The 20,301-nt window shown below is 38.8% G+C and overlaps 1 protein-coding gene across 4 annotated transcripts in view; it reads left to right on the forward strand.

Moving 5' to 3' along the window:
• The window catches only part of CDC42EP3 (CDC42 effector protein 3), a 28,189-nt gene extending 8,087 nt beyond the window's left edge, over window positions 1-20,102 (forward strand). For 3 of the 4 annotated variants that reach the window (XM_075748901.1, XM_075748898.1, XM_075748899.1), the window contains exon 2: window positions 17,980-20,102. In XM_075748901.1, coding sequence (XP_075605016.1) covers window positions 18,262-19,029 — 768 coding nt within the window. In that variant the 5' untranslated portion in view covers window positions 17,980-18,261 and the 3' untranslated portion in view covers window positions 19,030-20,102. Of the gene's footprint in view, window positions 1-447; window positions 468-17,979 lie in introns of those variants that run through there. The other variant, XM_075748900.1, reaches the window with a different exon arrangement.
• Window positions 20,103-20,301: the final 199 nt, after the last annotated feature.

Here is a 20,301-nt window from a genome sequence, read left to right on the forward strand (position 1 = left end):
AGGTCAACAGCAAAGACAACAAAGTCATCCATTTTATGGCAGAGTGGGCAGTACAACTCTCTTAAAAATACATATTTCTATTCCCAAAGAAAAAAAGTTACAATAGCAAGAGCCCAAGTAGGTTAGGAATCTGTAGGAGTTCCTAAAGGAATTTGTAAAGACAAAAATAAAACCCACATCTCCAAACAAAAGCGATGAACAATTAAGTAGCTTATGCTGCAGTCAGCTTTCAGATTTTAGTCTGAGAGTTAATTTCACTTCTAGTTGCAGTAGTTATTTTACCTTGAGACTACAATGGTCCCTTTACTTTGGCAGAGGAATATGCATTGTAAATAAGGTATTTTGTGGCGTGGTATAATGGTTGAATTGCTGGGATATGCTCTGACAACCTTACAGGAGGAAGGGACAAGAGTAGCATCTAACGAAGCAACAACAAAGAAATTGGAAGCTTTTTGACATTGTCTTTGGTAAGAACAGTATATCAATTGAAATGTAAATCTTTAAGTGTATTCAAGTAATCTCTGAAAATACAAAGATATAATCTGCATAAAACTGAAGAATCTGTAAGGAAAGAAGCAGGCTTCAATGCCCAAATGAGCAATCTAAACATGAAATTAACTCCTGTTGCTAAATTCCAGCTAACTTTCTTGCATCAAGCTTGCTTACATGTCTTTCTCCCTTGCATCTATGTATAAGGGTCAATCCCTTCCCCCACTTCCTCTATCCTCCATCTCCTGATTCCACATCCCTAGTTCTTATGCAGAGGTTCTGTCCTTCCTCTGAATTTGGGTTGATGGTTATTTCTTCCTGCTGAGTTGTTGGTGGGGATAGAGCAATGTAAGCAGGAGGGATGATATTTTTAATAGAGAGGGGATTTTGGAAGCTGGCAGACACTAAGCTACTGAATCTTGCAAAAATTGTACAATTAAAACACCTTAAAATGGACTGTCCTGGTAATTCACAGTGACAGGAAAAGACACATTCCCAGATACAAATTTGAATGTCAGGACTAGCTTTAAAAGTACAGAAGTGCCAGAACTTTTTAGCAAGGCTGTGGATTTTGATGGGTGGTATATACATAGGAGTAAAGGGCTGGGGAGTAGAAATACATAATTTTGTTTTGCCTTATTAGAGAAGCAGTTTAACAACTTTGGTTAAAATTCTCCCACCTCTTTCTAATCCTCCCAATAAAGAAACATATACAGATTGCTGCAGATGAAGGATAGAAAATGTTGGCTTGAATGGCAAAGTCTGATATTTATAAACAATTCTGAGGTTTAAAATGGAAGTTTCCAAGACATCTGAAGAGTAGGTGCACACGTTAAAAAGGCATCATCTAAGAAACTGTGTGTATTCTCTCTGTAATAAAATAGTGTGGTATCTGCGGAAGTTGGAGCAGCTGTCTGTGTGTACATTAAAGATCCTTGTCTGAAATGGTACCAGATAATTTTTCAGGTGCTCTGATTCAGTGTGTTCTTTCAGTCAATCTGGTGAGGTAGCTGTCAGTAGTTAATGGGCTTTCTGAATTTCAAAGTTTGTAGTTCTCGGATTAATATCCTGAAAGTACAAATGTGGTCCTAAAGTTAAGTTTTACAGTAGTAACAATATACGAGATGGGGCTTGAAAAGAAATGATAGTTACAGAGCATTGTCAAATTCAAGAACTATCTCAATTTCTCTTGAGTAAAAGTGAATGAAGCCACATCTCATTTTTTCATTCTGCTTTTCTTCAAAATTGAGTATCTGAAGTTGGACACTGGATTCTGCTCAGTCATGGATTTGAGATAACCTTGTTAGAAAGCTGTGCTTTAAAATGTTTAGTTTTCCTTGTTCACTTTGAATAGGCTAAATTGCTGTGAAATATGTGCCCTTCTGCTTGCACAGCATCAGAGGAGAAACAGCTTTTAAAGCTTGCAGATCTCAAACTGTTCATGGCAGTTTGACAGGAAAGAATTTATTCAGTTCTCCATGCAGGATTTGAAGTAGTGTCAAACATAGATAACTATTTTTATTTTTTTCTCTTTCGTGCTGAAAGACAAGAACTTTCCAAACATAACAGTTTGGATGAGAGCTCTATTTTGATAACTTCCAGGACATTTGCCCTTCCAACCTTCATACTCATCTTGATGGCCAAGAAAACATAATCTGTGGACCAAAAGGCTCTAAAAATTTAGTATGGTTTTCCCTAGATAAAAATGCTTTCCAAAATATTTAATTCTTAGAGAAATGTCATGTATTTATGGAAAAATACTGTTAATATCTTGAATGATAAAAGGCAGAACAGACCATTGGGACCCTGTCTCTGACAAGCTGTAGACCTTTCCTGAATTATTACCCAGTTCTGTGTCAGACTCCTGGCTCTGCCTGAATTGTGTGAATTAGATAATGGGCAGGTTTTATAATTATTTTTTTTAAAACAAAAATCCAAATAATAGAGAATCCACCACAAGTCTTGGTAAATTGTTCTTGCTGTTACGAGAAGGTATGTTTTCTTGCTTGCCTTGCTTTGTCTAGCAAACATAAGTGATTGCATCAGTCTTGTGACTCTTCTGAAACCCTTTTTTGTTTAGTAGCATCCTCCCAGAATTGTGGCTACTGGGACTGGACATGGTGGTGGCCAAATAGAGAAATACTGAACTTTCCCTTTTCCTTGTCAGTGCCCACTTATGAAGCAGGGAATTGCAGTAGCCCCTTGTGACTACAGCACAAGAGGATGAGGTTCAGCTAGTTATCTCTTCTGACCTGCAAAACTCTTATTGCTGTTTCTGAGCACAATCTTCCCTCCTGAAAGTATGGCCCAAGTTATTTAGTCTTAATCTTGAATGCATGACTTTGGCTACTGTTAAAACTCAAGTGGCTTACTGATGTTTAGATACCAGCTAATCAAGATCACTCTCTTCCTCTCATTGCTATTATCTACCTGTTGATTTTCCTTTCCTCCCCCTGATCCCGAGTCCTCTGGCACAGGTCATTTTAGCGTAATTCTCCAACTGAAATAGATGAATTGAAGGCAAAGAGTTTAAGAACAACCACTGGCAATGCAGGTTGAAAGGCCTTTTGCTGAGCAGAAAGCCCACACAAGTCCTAATGCCAACAGGAAAAAATGCCACAACTTCTGTTTGTAACATCTTGTAACATCAGTCTGACTTGGGAGTGACACTACCTTCTATGGTGTACAAATGGGGAGAAATTCCTGTGAAATCAAGCATATTAAGCTGGTGTATAACAAGTCATAACTGATCTACTCTGAGATCCCATGACAGGAAAAAAAGAAAATTCTTTTGGTTTTGAGTGGATATACTGGGCAGAAGAGGAGCTCTGTATATTGGGTGTTGTACAGACCTATCCTTCCATTGCAGATGTACCGGTTTTGTTATTTTGTCCTCTGTTTAGTAGAGCAAGAGTCCTGATTCTGATCTGATTTGCAGTAGTTATAACCTCCAATAATTACACTGATTTAATTACTGCTAAAAGAGAGAGACGTGGACTATAAGTGACTCAAAAAGTTACTCTTGGTTGTTTTTTAAGCTTTTGGGAAAGTGTCATTAGCTGGCAACTGCTACAGTGTTTCAACATGCTAATTTTGTTTCATTCTTCCTTCTTGCATTTAATATTGGAAGATTCTAGGAAAACAAACAGAAACAGGAGTTCATTGTACTTCCTGGGGTGTGGAGTGGTTGCTTTTCAAATGCAGCATGACTACCAAGATGTTCATTACATTGGTAAACTCTTTGTTGCGCTCTGCTGAGGGAATTAATGCTAAGTTTGACCAAGGATCAAATGGCTGTTTCCAGGTGTCTAGTAAATGACAGCCTTTTAGCAAAAAGCCCAAGAAGAATACTTCGGTGTCTGGAAAAACATATAAGAAAATGTTCTTACATCTTTTCCTGTATAAAAAACAAGAAACAACTAGCAAGAGGTACAAAGGGAGTTTCATTATTTATTAGGCTTAATCAAATTCTAAAGCAGCACTCAGTTCATCTTGTTGGATATTTAGTCACTGGGAATCTAACAGCCAAAATGCAAGGCAGATTGAGTCTCTCTAGATTTTTCAGGTATTCACAATATTTCTGGTTTTATAAGTTCTCTTCAAGATGTAATGCACTTTCAGCCTGTGTTGGCACCCTGGGTGAAACTGCCTGCCTTGTTTCAGGCTGTCTGAAACACTCACTTTGAGAGGCATGAACTTTCCTAATCAGCAGTGACTAACCTGGGAACCTGGTGACTATTAAAAGTTAACTGTTCTACCACAGGCTCCTAATGTGTTGTATCTGGAGAGTTTTGGTTTACTAATTTGGGGCAGATTTTTTTCCTTTTCATTGTTGTTAAGGCCTGCCTTCTCTTCCCATGCTAAATTATCTCTGCCTTCCCACTTTTGTTCTCTAAAGTGAATGGATTATGGTCTTTTTAGGAATGGCCAGAGTTTAACAGCACTGTCGGTGGCAGGTTTTTTTGTTTAAGAAAATATACATATTTAATTTGAATTATTGTAGGATAACCCATATTTAGTGTTCTGTGTTCTGATAGAACTTAAACAAAACAAGAACAACAAAATCCCATTTTCCCCAAGGATGTGGTTTAACTTAAGAAGCATAGGACTATAGCAATAGGGGTGTTGAACTATTTCTAACATGGATCTTTGTAGCTGTTGGTGAACAATTTAACAATTTCCTCCAGTAAGGATTTCCTTGGGCTCATTTCTCGGAGCCCAAGTATGCTGCCCCACTGCTTCTGCAGCCAGAAGGAGTATACGTCTGGTGAATCTAGGTAGCACCCACGTACAGAGGAAAAGAAGGAATGCCAGTTTGGCAATATCTTCTTCCTCTAGAAGTTACTGTACATGCCTGTTGCTGGGACTGTGTTTCAAAGTATTTTGGTTCCGATACTTCTTTTCCTTCCCATGTCAGCTATATCCAGAGAGTCTGTAGAACAGGCCTGACATTACCCGTTAATTTCTTCCTGTCCAGTACTGAAGCAGCAACACGGAGATGTTGATGCCTTCCTCAGATGCAAGTTCCCTCTTAAATTTCTTGAGTGTACTGTCTCTGGCCATGTGCTCTTCTGTAATTCAGGGAGCTGGAGTGTGTTGCTTCCCTGTGTTTCTACAGAGGCTATCTCTGTTAAAAGAAACAATGTAGACTTTTACAAGAGAGTGCCACACTGTGCCTTAAATTAATGCAATCCTGATGCATTGTTACAATATTACATGGGGGATTTTTTTTTTTGGATATGGTTTGGATTTGCACTCAGGACAAAGAAATTGACCTCTGCTTCTGCTCCCCTTGCCAACACTAAGGAGATCAGGAATACCTGGCCACTTCTGTGGCTTGGATTCTAACCATCTTTACATTGATTTTGTTTTCTGAGTTGGTGGGGGTTTTTTTAGTTGTTGTGGTTTGGTGTTTTGTGGTTTGGTTGTTTTGTTTTGTTTTTTTTCTTGTATTTGAGCAGAGTTTTTTGTCAGCACTGTGGGTGCCTGTCCTGGGCTCTACAACGTGTCACCTTTTCTTAAATTTCTGAAGGATGGTAAACCACACTAAGCAACATATCACTCCTCCCATGACTTGAATTGTGACTCCCTGGAACTTGCAAGATTCATTAGAAATTTGCTTTAAATAGCCTTCAGTAAAGGCAGAAGTTCATCTTATCTACTTATTAAAGGATTAAGTAAATAAATGTGCCCTTGACACAGGAAAGTAGGTCTCCGCACTACATTATTTGTCTGCCTACACCCCACTGCCTTCCATCCCAGCTGTATGAATTGGTACGTGAATGACTTGCAGGATGTGGTAACAGCTTGTTCTTGGTCAAGAAAGAGGTGCATCCATGCCCAAAGGGATTGCTGCACCTAATTTCTGTGCTGTTAGACTTGTATAAATAAGACATGTGATGACCAAGCAGAATTATAACGGTCTAACAGCAAGTGTCACAATGCAGTGTAAGGCCTTGGTGTATGCATGCTCTGTTTCAGAACCAGCTTCTCTCAACTCTGAAGTAATTAGTGCAACCTAGATAAAGTATAGGCCTTCTGTATTTAGTTGGTGGTGGTTTAGTCAGACCTAAATGTAACTTTTGCCTTGTGAAACTGATTGTTTCTCCTACCTGTCCCCCAGTACTCTGTATCATGTGAGGGGCAAAATGTCTAAGGTTTCTAAGAGGTAAGCTGAGGCATTACTAAAACGCCAAGTTGTTAAATTTGGATTGAACTTAGCTGTCAGACACCTGGTATAGGTCTCTTCAATATCCTGGGAGTGGAGCACCACTGGTGATCTGTCTTAACTTTATGGACAATGATTTTGGCAATGGATTATACATTTAATGGGCAGCTTCAGGATCTCTCTCCACTTTGATCTACCTTGTCGGAAGTAGCATAAAGAATGAAGTGACTGGCACTGAGGAGCATGTTTAGCAGTTAGTTGGCCTTTTTAAAGGAGGCCTGGAGGGCTCTGCTTCTGAGATAGGAGAGAAGAAGGAGAGTCGACTGGTTGGACTCAATGACCTTAAAGGTCTTTTCCAACCTAAATGATTCTATTTGGCCTGCAAGGGCTGCTGAGAGGTGCAGCTGGGTGTTGTCATCTGTGTTACCTAATGTCTAGCCTAGTTTCTGTTGAAATATGTGATTAATTTTGGGGTTTTCATTAATGTGGGTTTTGGAACAAATTAAATGTGACCAAGGGCCCAACAAGGATCTGAAATTTGTTTTCTGCTGAAGAACTCTTTATACAAATGAACACCAATTTGCATCATTAAGCACACGCTTCACTCAGGCTGCCCAACAGGATTGAACACTGAGAACCTCTTGCAGTGCCTTTGTTATAAGGTGACAGCCACTTGGGCCCAGCTCGTGCTTTGGCTTGTGCGCGCGTGTGTGTTCTTTCACAGCCTTTCTGGGGAGGCAGTAGTTGTTTTATAGCAGTCTGAGTTTGCTGTCATCCTCTTCAAAGGGGCCGTGTATCTTGTATTTCTTTAGATACTAACTAGCAATTGGATATTCCCCTCCCTCTCCCTACGCACTCCAAGGATTTACAGTGTTTTAGGGTGTGTGTGAGGGTTTGTTCAGGTAGGAGAACTCATGGTAAAAAGTTGTAACTTGTTTCTCGCAACAAAGGCAAGTTGTTGTTTTGGTTGAGTATGGTATTACACCACTGTGTTTGTCAGTGTCAATTTATGCCAAGCTCTAAATAGGATACTCTGCAATGAGTTTGTTTTCTGGTAGTGTGTAGTCCTTTCAGGCTAGCTAACATTAACGAGCAGCAGCATTACTGTGGCTGGTTTTCTTTTAATCATGCACAGCCCTAGTCAGGAAATGGGTGAGGAGCATGAGTCATGATTACATTACCCTAATGTGACTGCCTACTAGAAGTTTTCTTTTTGCCGCCAATATGCTTTCCCTTGACACTACTTCTGAAAACAACATGTCCATTTTGGAGCACTTTGAAATATTGACCTTTAAACAGAAGGATTTATGTTCTCTTGCAGTTTCAAGGCAAAGTTCTAAGCAGGAGCCCCTGCAGTGTGCAGAGAGAACACGAACATCTGCAAAATGCTTTTCCAGAAAGCTGCAAAGGACAGGACTTGACTTGCAGTACATTAGGTCTGCTTGGGTTCATTGGATACAGCATGTTTCCCTGACCCATTTAATTATTCTGTCATGTTGCCTGCACATGCAAGCTCGGGGTCCAGTCTTCTCTATATACAGATGCAGTCATCTCACTCACCATTTGGCTTCAGCTGTGTCTTAGAGCTGTACTTATCTTTTGAAATATGGCTGTAGTAATGGGAAGATAGGTGCTGAGTACTGGCTGAGGTAAAACGCTGAGTGTTGAGAAGGCAGCTTTAGTGGGATTTGATACAGCAGTATTTCAGACAGTTTAATTAAATATATGGGGTTTAGAGTTTGAAAGAAATATCAGCTGCTAATCAGTACACTAGCTTTAGCACTGAATTGCCACTGTGCCGCTGAATATTCAGACAATATACCTCTGTACAAGTGCTGAGTATATTAATTACTTTCAAATTAAACTGATTAACTCTGCCTGTTTTTAAAAGCAGTATGTGAAATACAACTGTTGGCACAGAGAGTGAATGCACTCTGATACTACTTGATACATTCCAGAAAAAAGAAGTCCGATCTATTTAGTACAAGCAACTCAAGTTAACAACTGAGCATCTGTGGCAGCAAGATCCCAGGAGGAAGTGGGGACCCCTGCGCTGCTGTCCACTGTGATGCATCCCTATCAGCTGCGGCACATCGTAGGTGTCACTGACATGCTGCAGAGCAGAGCCAGAATATGACATGTCTTTCAGTTGTCACGTATTCCTCCAGATTCTTACCTCTGCTCAAATAGTGCCTTCAAATAGTGGAGTTGTTTTGTTAGTAGTATAGCATAAACTCACAGTGAAGATGTAATTTCTATTTTTTTCTTTTGTTTCATATAAGGGTGATAAAACAGTTATTTTAGTTGTATTAACAATCTACTTTGAATTGCATATAGATTACAAAATTTTAGAAGTCCTATTTACTCCATAATTTCATCCCTATTCCTTAAAGAGGGCATGAGTTAGACCAAACCAGAAATTCAGTGAAGGTTTTTGTAATCCATTGAAGAATTTCCTTTTTTCTGTCTACCCCAACCCCACGCTCTTTGATCTCATCTTGATGACCATTCAGCTCTCTGGAGGAGGCAGAACTGCAACAGAACAGAGGATTCATCCTTTTTCTATTTAATAAAACAAATAAGTCCTGTGCAACTTTATATTTTCCTGTAGCTTTGTACCTCTACCTCATTGTTAGCCTTTACATATAGAGCGCTCTCTGGCCTTCAAGTGTGTTTTAAACCTAGTTTATCAGCCACTTCAAGATGGTAAATATTTATTTCAAGTGAAATGCTTTGAGAATTGAATAACAGGAGAACTGATGATTATAATATGCCTATGTCACTTGTGTGTTTCAAGATGATAAAGAATATTTGACTTAGAGATGAAGGGTATTTAAGAATTGGAGGTGGGGAGCTCAGGATAGGAGGATTTTTTTGGGTGGAATGCTTTCATTTTAGATTGCCTATTGTCAGGAGCTACCAGTTAAGGAAATGTTAAACTAAGGATTTTTTTTAGAAAAAAAAAATAAAAAAAATAGTAGTAATAAACTCTTAACTATAGCTGTAAAACACTTCATTTCAACATGACAGCTACTTTGGGAACACTAAGGCAGGAGCTAGTGGAGCTACCAAACCGTTTTTGCATCAGAAGTGAATAATCTGGATGTAATTCCATGGACAGCGGGAAAGGGAGGAATGCCTTTCTGACAGCAACAGTTATATTGGGCTTGAACTCTCTTGAAGCGTTGCCATCAGTCACACTGCAGCTGTTGGTAAACCTTTACTGTAAACTGAGTCAGTGGGGAGAATTGCCACTGTGACTAGTTTGCAGTGTGGCTTGTTAGGTCTGCCTGCCCACGGAGGGTACAAGGAACTGCAGTGCAGAACCAGGAACCAGCAGCGAGGAGTGAGGAATCCAGGGTGGGAACTTCTTAAACCAGCTTTGAGAGCAGAGCTGGGTTGGGGAACTACACCATCTGTGTTAAAAGAGAAAGCCATCTATGCTAACCTGCTCAGAATTACAAAGGGTGTGGATTTGTAATCCACTTAAACTGATATGAGTGCTGGCTTACATCAAAAGGGGCAGTACTGCCTGCCTCAATCAACATCTTCCCAAGTTCTTCTATATGGCAATACTAGCACTTAGGTGAACATGCCTTGAGCTGCATGAGGGAGCTGCTTTGGCTAAAAACTCCTCCTTTCTTCTCCCGCAGCAGATGAGATTTCAGCCAGATGAGATAACCAATCTTTTAGGTGGCACATGGGCTTGGGTTATAGGTTGAGGGGTTTTTTTGGTCTCATTTCACAATTGTTTTCCTTTGGCCCAAGAGAGCTAATGGACAAGTTTTAAGCCTCTCCATCTTGTGACTTAGGAGTTTATGGTCCCCAACTGTTTGCTCATCTGGTCTGCTGGCTTTGTAGGAGGAAATGTGTGACTGTACTTCAGTGCAGTCTGTTTGATGTAGCATAACCTTGCCTTTACCAGCTGCATGAGTTAAGGTGCTAGACTTTGAACTGATGTGTACCTATACCTAAATCTACATAGTCTTGCACTCGCCCAATTTTTGAGAGCCAATGATAAAAGTGAACTATATGGTATTAAATTGGTATGTATGAATGTACCAGCCAACAAAGCTAAGAAGAAGGTAATAAAGATGGACCTATTTCAGTTCATGGAACTGAACAACAGAATACAGTGAGCTCATTAAATGCCTGTCTCTGGAGAAGAGAAGAAAAAAAAAGGTTTTTATTATTCTACAAAAGATGCTAATTTCTCAAAGCTGAAAGAAAGCTGTGACCAAAGCCTGTTGGAAGGTGAAAAAAAAAATTTGCATGATGGGGAAAAAAGGGAATTATTTAAGACATTCTAATGAGTCATCAAAAGAACAACTGCAAAAAGAGACTATATAAGGCATTTGACTTAATATTGTGTCATAGCCGAATTTTTAAAAGATTAGTCCTCTGCAGTGTCAACAAAGCATGTATTAAAAACATTTAGAATCTCAGAATAAATGTCAGAAAGAAGTCAGCATGAGAGGGATCTATTTCTATAGAAATAATGCAGAGATCTTTTTATACAGGATTGGGCTGCATAGTATTTTTATGAGCAGCCTGCAAATAAGTGTAAAATTGTTGTGCTACAAATTTGCAGGTGATGGAGATTGGTGAGGAAGTATATTGAGGAAGATGGAGAAATCTCAACTGATTTATCGATTGACAGCTTGACCACATTCAAATAAAATGTTTTCTGTTTCTGAGGTATTGCCTTGGTTTTTATCCTAAAGAATATAAATCCAGCTTATTTGCTAGAGAACGATAGCTTGGAAAACTATTTTCTTTTTCTGAGGAATAGAGTCTTACTGAACTAGCACTGTAACATAAGCACCAGCATTGGCTGTGCTGGCAAAATTCATTGATTAAATGAATAGATGTGTATCTTCATCCTAAAAACCAGAATGGTGATGCCCACTCTGAACCAAGAAATGGCAGTGATAACAAATTTCTACTTTTGCCAATATGGTTTATTCTGCTTGGAGAACTCATTTTTGTTATACCAGCACAAGAACTCTTAAATGGTTTGTAATGTAATGCTACCCTGTAAATACAGGAAAATTCCTGTTGTAAGATGGTGAGGATAAAAGCAGAAATATGATCATGTTTATAAACAAGGCAGCAAGGATGGGAAGAAAGAAGTGATTTTTATCTTTGTGTATGCTGTTAGCGAGAATGATATTGAAATGTTGTCACTAATTCTGATCTGCTCTGAAAAGGATGTTGGAAAATTGGAGAGTGTTCAAAGGCGAGGGAGAGAGAGAGAGATATGTATTTGAAGGCTTAAAATTACTCCTCCACCATCACCACATGAGGAATTCCCCCTGTTCACTTTGATCAAAACCAACAACTAAGAAACAACTTGGTTAGTACCTTAACAGGGATGAAGGTTACTGGTTGATAAAGGGCCTTTGTAATATCACAGACTGATACAGAACAAAATAATGACAGGAGACTGGTCCCAGTTGCTCAAATTGGACAGCAGCCCCAAATTAGGTAACTTCAGCAGCTACTTCTTGCTGTGCTAGTACAACTGTTTGAAGGATACAATGAACTGTGAATATTTTTTTCTTGTTTTTCAAACTATTTTGGCTTTCCTTTATTTCTTATAAGCTAAAATGAAAACTCTTAAATATGTGAAAAGCTTCATTCATTTCAATATAATACACATGTACTTTAATGGTTTAAATTTGAACGTATTCCCTGGTTAATATGATTTACTCCAGCTTGATCCATTTGAAAGGGTACTATGTAGGGAAAGGTGGCAAGATTTAAAGATTAAATTAAAAATCAATTCAGGAACTTGTTTTTTGTTTGTTTGAGAATCTAGGTTTTGGGGGGGAGGGAGGAAGAGGAGGGTGCTGGAGAAATGGAAGATACCTGGAGAGAAAGACACTGTGCAGCCTGTCCCTGTCTGTGCTTACACTTAATGATAATTAACACTTCTTCAGGTGGACTGATCACAGCTAGTAATGTATTGTATGTCTTTGATTTACGTGGGAAAAAGGGAGATGAAAATATATCCTGTTGTGATTTTTCTTACATTTCCCTTTCAAAGATGATTGATAAAGGAATTAATTCATTGCCGCCCCCCCCCCCCCCTTTATTTTAATTAAATATTTCTCCCCAGCTAGTGTATAGCTGAAGTTTTCCAAGCCTTCCTTGTCATTCACTAATATCTGTATTATGGAGCTTCAAGTAGCAGTATCTTGGAGTATTTAGCCAATATTATTCTGGAAAGATGTATCAGGTGGAACTCTGCAGGGATATCTTCCATCTCTGTCACTGCACAATATTTTCATGAATGATTTGAATGTATGCTTGTTACATCTGCAGATGACGCTAAACCTGTATGCTGTAGAGGGCAAGATTAAAATTCAAAGTGATTCTGACCATTTGAAAGGTTTGAAATTAATAGAATGCAATGCAGTGAGTATGGAGGCTTTGCTACAGGGGCATAGTCAAGAACAAGATGTAGAATAACTAGCTAGACAACAGTTCTTCACTAAAGGAGCTAGGTTTTTAGTGGACCACAAACTAAACATAAGCCAACAATGTTGTGATGCTGAAAGAAAAATGCAGACGCTCTATTAAGAGAGAAATTGAGATCTCAGCTTGACAATTATGTTTGCTTTTGGGCATATTTAAAGAAAGATTTGAGCTGAGGGGAGGAAGACCAGCAAAGGAGGGCAAAGCTATCTGAGCTCCAGAAACCTGTGTTGAAAGATTGAAATATTTGTGGTGTTTAATCTGAAGAAGAAAAGGCTGAAAGGAGATGTAGAATGCATAAATAATTAACCGTATTCATCAGGGCCCAGATTGGAGCAGGGGAGACTTTAGGTGCATCTCCTCTGATGACTAGCCTCTGTGAAGTAAATTAATGTGTGCAGTCTGAACCTGTAGGGAGTTTTAAGAGGAGGGTAGGCAAACATCTTCCAGGACTAGCAGAAGGCATCTGGATCTTTGCAGATGGATGGAGAAATTAATGACCTGCATCATAGGGTCCTCTCTTGACCTGTGTTTTTGTAGCTGTGGGAAGGATTGGGGATTTCTTTTTCTTCATTTTCTAAAAAGTGTACGTGGCAATGGGATAAAATAGGTTAGATTTGATCTAGGAAAGTAGGTTGAGTGCAGTTTGAGAAAATTAGTTGAACTGAAGTGTGATTAGGCTGATTGTTTTTATAAGGTAATTAAATCTGTAGCTTTAATCAGAAAGGTGTGAATTCTTTGATGGAAGGAGAAACAAAGGGGCATTCTAATCTGATCAGGGAAGCTGACTTTAATACAGATGAATTCAAAGGCTGGGCCTCTTATAAACAAGGTAAATTTAGATGAACAGCCTGGAGGGAGAAGTGTTACCACCTGATTTGGTTAAAGCTACTTAGAAGGTGTTGGCTCTATAAGCAGAGGCTCCCTGGTGGCCTGGTCAAGAAGTGGACAGACTTGTGGCCTCTCATCTTCAGAGGCTGCCAGTTGATATGGACTCATAAGTCCACAGGAACATGAGAGGTAAGCTCTGTGGCGCATCATCCGCTGCTTTTCTTGTACCTGAAGACTCGGTTATACTATGAGTTTGTTTTACGTGCATTCAGGAGTTATGACTGCACAAGTTCAAGCCTCTGTTACAAAAACCAATAAAAACATGGTTTGCACTGATGTTGTTTCAGGCATAGTGAAAATATCAGCATTGACAAGGATGTTCTCAACAGTTTTTTCATGTTGCTGAAAGCTACCAGTAGCTAAAACCTAAAATTAACCCCTAAAGCCTAATTTTTCTATGCTTGTAGATATTTCATTGTGTAGAAAAGTTGCAGCAGCTTATTGTGCAGTTTGTATCTGTCTCTTGCTGTGTTACTGTGTTCTCATTTGGATCTTTAAATAATGTACAGACTGTTTTCTCCTAGTGTCTTGTGCCACAAGATAATTCAATGTTATTTCAGGCAATGCTTTGGAAATGGGTTTCTCTAAAGTTCATGTGCTTCTAGCCAAGGATGTGTAAGGCAGGGCCCTTGCAAGGGATTGTCCTGTAGAAAGGCTTCCTAGAGTGCTTCTGGTCCTGCTCTATGGAAATAGGATTTTCTTTCTATGATTTCTTTGCTTAGGACACTGTTTAAGGCTCTAGGTCTCCTGGAGTTTGTGCATAAATTTTGCACCTTGACCCTTATTTGTCTCTGGCTCTGTAATCTTAGCTGTTAAGATATTTGGCGATAGTCTGTCCTTTTAAAACTGACTGTGGAATCAACTGAGGCATCCATGGAAAACTGCACTGTGTGGAAGGTGATGACTGCTCAGTGGACAGAAGTTTCACAAGGCAAATTGAGAAGTGCCTCTGAAAATATTAGTGTCTGTTACCAAGCAAAACACTTATGAGAGTGTGAAGTGATAGGAATGAAAATGAGTAAGTGTTACAGTGAGACTAAAACTTTAATTTTCACTGGGCTTAAGTTTCTCTGGCTTGGCTCATGGTTGGATCTTGTTAGGAGAGGGATATCTCTTCAACTGGAAGAAAAATGCTTTCAGGTTGTTTTTCTCTTAATTTAAGGTCTTCCACTGTAGGCTGGCAGTCTGGGACTGTGGATTTTTGGTTATACATTTGGTTTTCTGATGATTTCTCATTCAGCTTTCCAGTTTGGCTATACATTCACTTACTTACTGAGTTGAAATTAGTCATAAGAGACTCTTTTAGCAGCAACATCAGCTACATTACTGTGTGGCCTGGTATCGAGATTGGAGTGTGTTCTGTTCCTTCTCTTAGCTTTTGTGTACCAGTGATTTCATTAAATCTTGCTGAGTGTAGGTTCTTGTGAAAATTATGTGGACTAATTTTTTAGTTTTGCAGGAGTTGAGCTGGAGGCTTAATCTTGTTAAGTCTTTCTTCATTTGCCAAAGTTGAAATTTTTTTCTTACTAAAAGAGCTACTTTAAAAAAACAAAACACCACATGTTACATTAATATAGATTCTTCCTTATTTAATTCTAAATGAAATATGAAGAACAACAGTATTTTAGGCTATGTGAATACTTTCACGTTCATGATATATTTCAACTGTTCAAAGTAGCTTAAAATCTGTACTCCTTTGGGCAGTAGTTGACACAGAAAATAGGTATGCAGAAACACAGTACAGTTGCTCTGAAGCCCATGTTATGCTGTACATGGAAAGCCTGTCCATTGAGGAGAGAACCCTTATTTCTTATTTACAAGGTGTAATTTGCAGATTTTTCAATAGAGTGGCTAGTGAAATCTGCAGCAATGGTAGCCTCTGTTTTCAGCAGAGCAAACAATGCTTGCAGTAAGCACTTATTTGTGAAAGTTCTTCTCTTCCAATGTAAAGTCTCTTGCACTGGCCACATGGAAGGCAAGGCCTTCACAAATACAGGGACTGCTGTATGGAGAGGGATTATAATTCCTGGCACCGGAGTCTCTTGCAGCATCCTCTGAGGTAGTGTGGTTTTACACTGCCCCTTACTGGGGCGCTCTCATAGTGCAAGAACTAAAGGAGATCTGGATGCCCCAAAATTTGCTCTATTTAGGGTTTTTGCATTCTGCCCCCCCCCCCCCCAATATGAGCTAAATAAAATAACGTGCTCTTCTTGTGTGTCAAAACGGATTGTTTATATCAAAAGTTATTTTACACTTCATTTTAGTATTTCTTGATGTTCAGATGGTTTTTTTGTGTCCTTCAGGCTTCTTTGAAATCTCCTTGTGGAGTTTGGTGATAATGGTCTTTGATATACATCCAAACTGGTGAAAGCCATGAAAGCTTTGAATGAACCAGGATTTGTCTTTCATTTTTAAACTAGTGACCAACAGGTGTGACTTAGGACCACATTGACACTACATTGCCTTTCATTCCAGATTAAAAGATCTGAAAGAATGAGGAATTCTAATCAGGGGCAATTCTGCCTGGTATTCCTCAGGAGCGAGACAGAGCTGAGTTCACAAGATAAACATAAAACAACCTCATCATTTGGCTTTGTTTGCTAATAGTCTTCTCTTTAGAGTTGAGGACATTCTGTTTAGCTAAATGGGTTGCTTGGGTAGAATGATAATCGGGGCAGTGAATTTTTCAGTTTAAAACTGAAAGGTAACTGAATTGACTAATCACCTCTGTTGCCATGGGGTGTGGCACAAGTAGAGATCTTATTTAGGATTTACTTTTGTATCATACAGTACTGACATGGATTTAAGTTGGTGGAGTTTTGGTATGCAACATGAATCTCCTAGTATTCTGTAGATCCTAATGAATTACCATTTTCTTGTGTAGAAGGGAGCTTTGAAGTGCTTTTAACTGATTGATGCAATCAAATATATTTTCAAAATTGAGCTTAAAAGTATAAAACGTCCTCATAACTTATCGAACATTGAGCTTATTCTGTATGACAGCTTTCATCTGTTTATATCTGTTGTACTTCTGGGGGGAGGGCTTTTTCAACGATATCAGAGGTGCAGTAGAAAACTGGTGGAAATCAAAAAATCAAACCACTAACCTGGCCAGATTCCCAGCTCCCCTTGTGATGCGCAGTTAAGTACCTCGCTGTAGGAACTAATTACTCAGGCTAAAGGATTTGTAAAAACACTTAAATACTTTGTGACAATCTGGCTGTATAGCCATACAGTACAAAGTTTTAAAACCTGTGATTCTTCTGGGCTTAATTTGATGAAGGAAAATATCTGCTGGGGCATGGATAAAAGGCAGCAAAAGTAGCCCTTGTTACAGACAGCTTCCCTTTGCTTATTGCATAGTACAGTCCTTCTGTGCAAAAACTGCAAGCTCCTTTATGGAGTGAGGATGGTGATGAACAGTGTGCGAGAGATTTGGGGCTGAGTATTCTGGTGAGGAGGAGTGACGTGATGCTCTGGTGGCCCATGGACTGAATAGGGTAAAGTACAAAGATGTCCAGGAGAAAAATGCATTCTTATTCTGAGATTGCTCAAAAGTCAGTAACTGGTACTGTAAGGAAGAAATACACCATTAAAGCATTAATGAAGAGTGTTTTTCCATAACTTGTTGACCCAAAGCAGTCCATGTGGGCTAACTAGCTATTATCAGGCTTTTCAGAGACCACATTCTAAGAGGAAGACTTGGTCTGCAAACACTGTTTCATTTGGTTGCACAGAACAACTATGAGTCACCGCGGCCTCATGGCCTACATAATTAATGAGCTCCAGTCTATAACTAATTGCTATGAAGAATTCCTATAGTCTAAAGGTTGTATTCATAAGAATCAGTCTCTTCTAAAACACCTGCACTTGGATGCTTCTAACTAATTGTAAAGACCTGGACTAGCACTTTCTTCAAGTACTTAAAACTATCCTTTTAAATGGACATATTTGTCAGAAGTATTATTGGTGACAGTTTGTGAGAGTTCCAGCACTAAATGGGGGTGTCTGAGGTTCTCTAATCCAAAGTGGTCTACTCCATTTCCAAAAAGGTTTCCTGAATGGCTCTGTCAATTTTCCTGGGTCCACCAAAAGCTTCACGTTATTGAATGTTATAAATGTGTTCCTGCACATGTTCTCAAAGGCCAGCATTTGGAATGCCAGAATAAGGAGAATAAAGATTGAGATAGTGATGTTTATCAAATGAATTGTGCTCAGCAACCGTGTCTAAGAAACTCTGACTTCAAAAAAAGCTATGAAGTCAGAGAAAGGTTAGCTAGCCCTTGTTAATCTAAACTCTTTTATCTTGCCTAATGAAGGGAAGCAACATCATAAAACTAATCTGCAGGTTGGAGCTGTCAGTACTGTTACTAATTTTTTTTAGTAAAAACAAGACTGAATGAACCATGAAAAATAAATTAATGATAACCTGATATTTGTATCCCATGCAGGTTTCTTTCAAATTCTGGAAGTAGCAGAGCATTTGGTTCCTAACTGACCTGAAACTTGTGCTCCACCTTGGAAAGATCTGCAGTAGGAGACATTCACCTTCACATACCCCACAGTTCTCTGCATCAGAAGAAAGGGACTTCATGTGCAAGAGTGGTTCAAGATGATGATGTAACATTGATAACGCTGAAGGTCTCCTGAGAATAACTGACTTTGCAAGAGGCTTCTCCCTTCCCCTCCCTATTTTTTTTAAATTACTTCCTCTCTCAGAAACTACAAGCAAGATGCCAGCCAAGACACCCATCTACTTGAAAGCTGCTAACAATAAGAAAGGGAAGAAATTCAAACTAAGGGATATCTTGTCTCCTGATATGATCAGTCCACCGCTTGGAGACTTTCGTCACACCATACACATTGGAAAAGAGGGACAACATGATGTTTTTGGAGACATCTCCTTTTTACAGGGCAACTATGAGCTATTGCCTGGAAATGAAGGAGAAACCAGAGTTAGCCAGTCTGGTGGCCACAATGAATTCTTAAGGGCAAACAGCACTTCTGAATCCATGTTTACAGAAACTCCATCACCAGTGCTCAAAAATGCTATTTCCCTTCCTGCCATCGGGGGTTCTCAAGCCCTTACATTGCCCTTATTGTCACCAGTGACATTTAATTCAAAGCAAGAATCCATCAGGTCATCGAGAAATCCTAGGCTTAGCTGTGAACCAGTAATAGAAGAAAAATTGCAGGAGAAAAGTAAACAGATGGAGGATGGAGAAACATACAAAGATGACATATGGGAGCAAAACGGTGGTTCTTTGCATTTTACTAATGGTAGAGACAGTCACTCATCCAGCTTTTCCGAACGATGCACTGATTGGCAAACAGTTGATTTATTTGATGACAGTCAACTTTCATGTGAACTAACCAAGACAAAGACTAAGTCAGAAGAATCCCTTTCAGACCTTGCAGGCTCTCTTCTTTCATTACAACTTGACTTGGGACCTTCACTTTTGGATGAGGTCCTCAATGTAATGGACAAGAATAAATCTTAGAACTGGTACTCACTTGTTTCTTTCTAAGTGATTCACTTAAACAAAAGCAAACAAAAAAACATAGTTCAAAAGTAGAGACACTTAAAAATCAGCTGTATTTGCAGTTGTTTGACGGGTTTTCTAAAAATATTCTTAAAATACTATTTTTTTACCTATTGTTTTTCATGATTTTTATTACACTAAATTCTCATAGCAGGAAGGTAAATTTTAATAACTGTTTTCAGCAAAAATAAAATGTTTTTAAGTACCAGTATTAATGATCAGAAAATTAAGAAACAGTTTGAGGATGATACTGATTGTGACCTTTGGTTAGTTCACTTCTATGGGCTTCTGAATATATGAGAATCTCTAAGTGTCAGAAAGGAGACTGATATTAATTATTCACTTATAAATTATTACAACATCACTTTACATGTAGGCCTCTCTCTAGAACCTTGTGTTTGAGGGTTTGATAATGTTTTTCTTCATTTTCCATAGTACCATTTCTGTTATGCCTTCACTGTAACTACTTTTGCAGTCTTATACTACCGCTCTGTATTCAGATGTGAACAATTTGAAGGCTTTTTCAGCTTGAACACCTGGTCCAGAGTCTCAGCTGCTTTAAATGAGTATGCACAAATTTACACAAGTAGAGGCTTGGGCCTGACATTGTATATGAAATGATATGTTGTAAACAGGTGACACATGCAAGATATTATGGTTAAATTATTTTAAAAGTTGAAATATATATTTTGTGTGCATATTGGCTTTTTACTGCAGAGCCTACACATACAGTATGTCATCAAGATAGACGCTTGGTATTATTGGTGCTCTTCTGAAAATTGTAGATTTGTGTGTTTGAAAAGAAATATGTATTGATACTCCTTGCTTTTTTTCTTCATTTATTGCCACACATGCTTAAACTTGCAACTGATTATTTTAATTTTTGAAGAAGGCACTGGTTATTCACAATGCTTGTGATGTGTGCTGCAACAGCCAATGCTTTGGGAAATGTGGATCCTTTAATACAGTACCCTACATGAATTGCATAGATATCTTGTGCAATACAATAAAAAAAAAAACCTTTAAATTGCTATGTCTTTGTGATTCAGTACATAGCCTCACCAAAACACAAAGTTTTGTTTTCTGCTGTAATGAAACAGACTGCAGTAGAGTTCAGAAATATGGGACAAAGGGGCAGATTAATTCTACTGTCTTAATTGAGGTGACTTCTCCAATTGGGTTTACTTCCTGAGGTTTTAAGGGCAAACTTCAAGCAGGTAGGACCCTCTG

The sequence above is a fragment of the Balearica regulorum genome, chromosome 3 (genome assembly GCF_011004875.1).
Source record: "Balearica regulorum gibbericeps isolate bBalReg1 chromosome 3, bBalReg1.pri, whole genome shotgun sequence".
In the NCBI taxonomy this organism is placed as follows: domain Eukaryota; kingdom Metazoa; phylum Chordata; class Aves; order Gruiformes; family Gruidae; genus Balearica; species Balearica regulorum.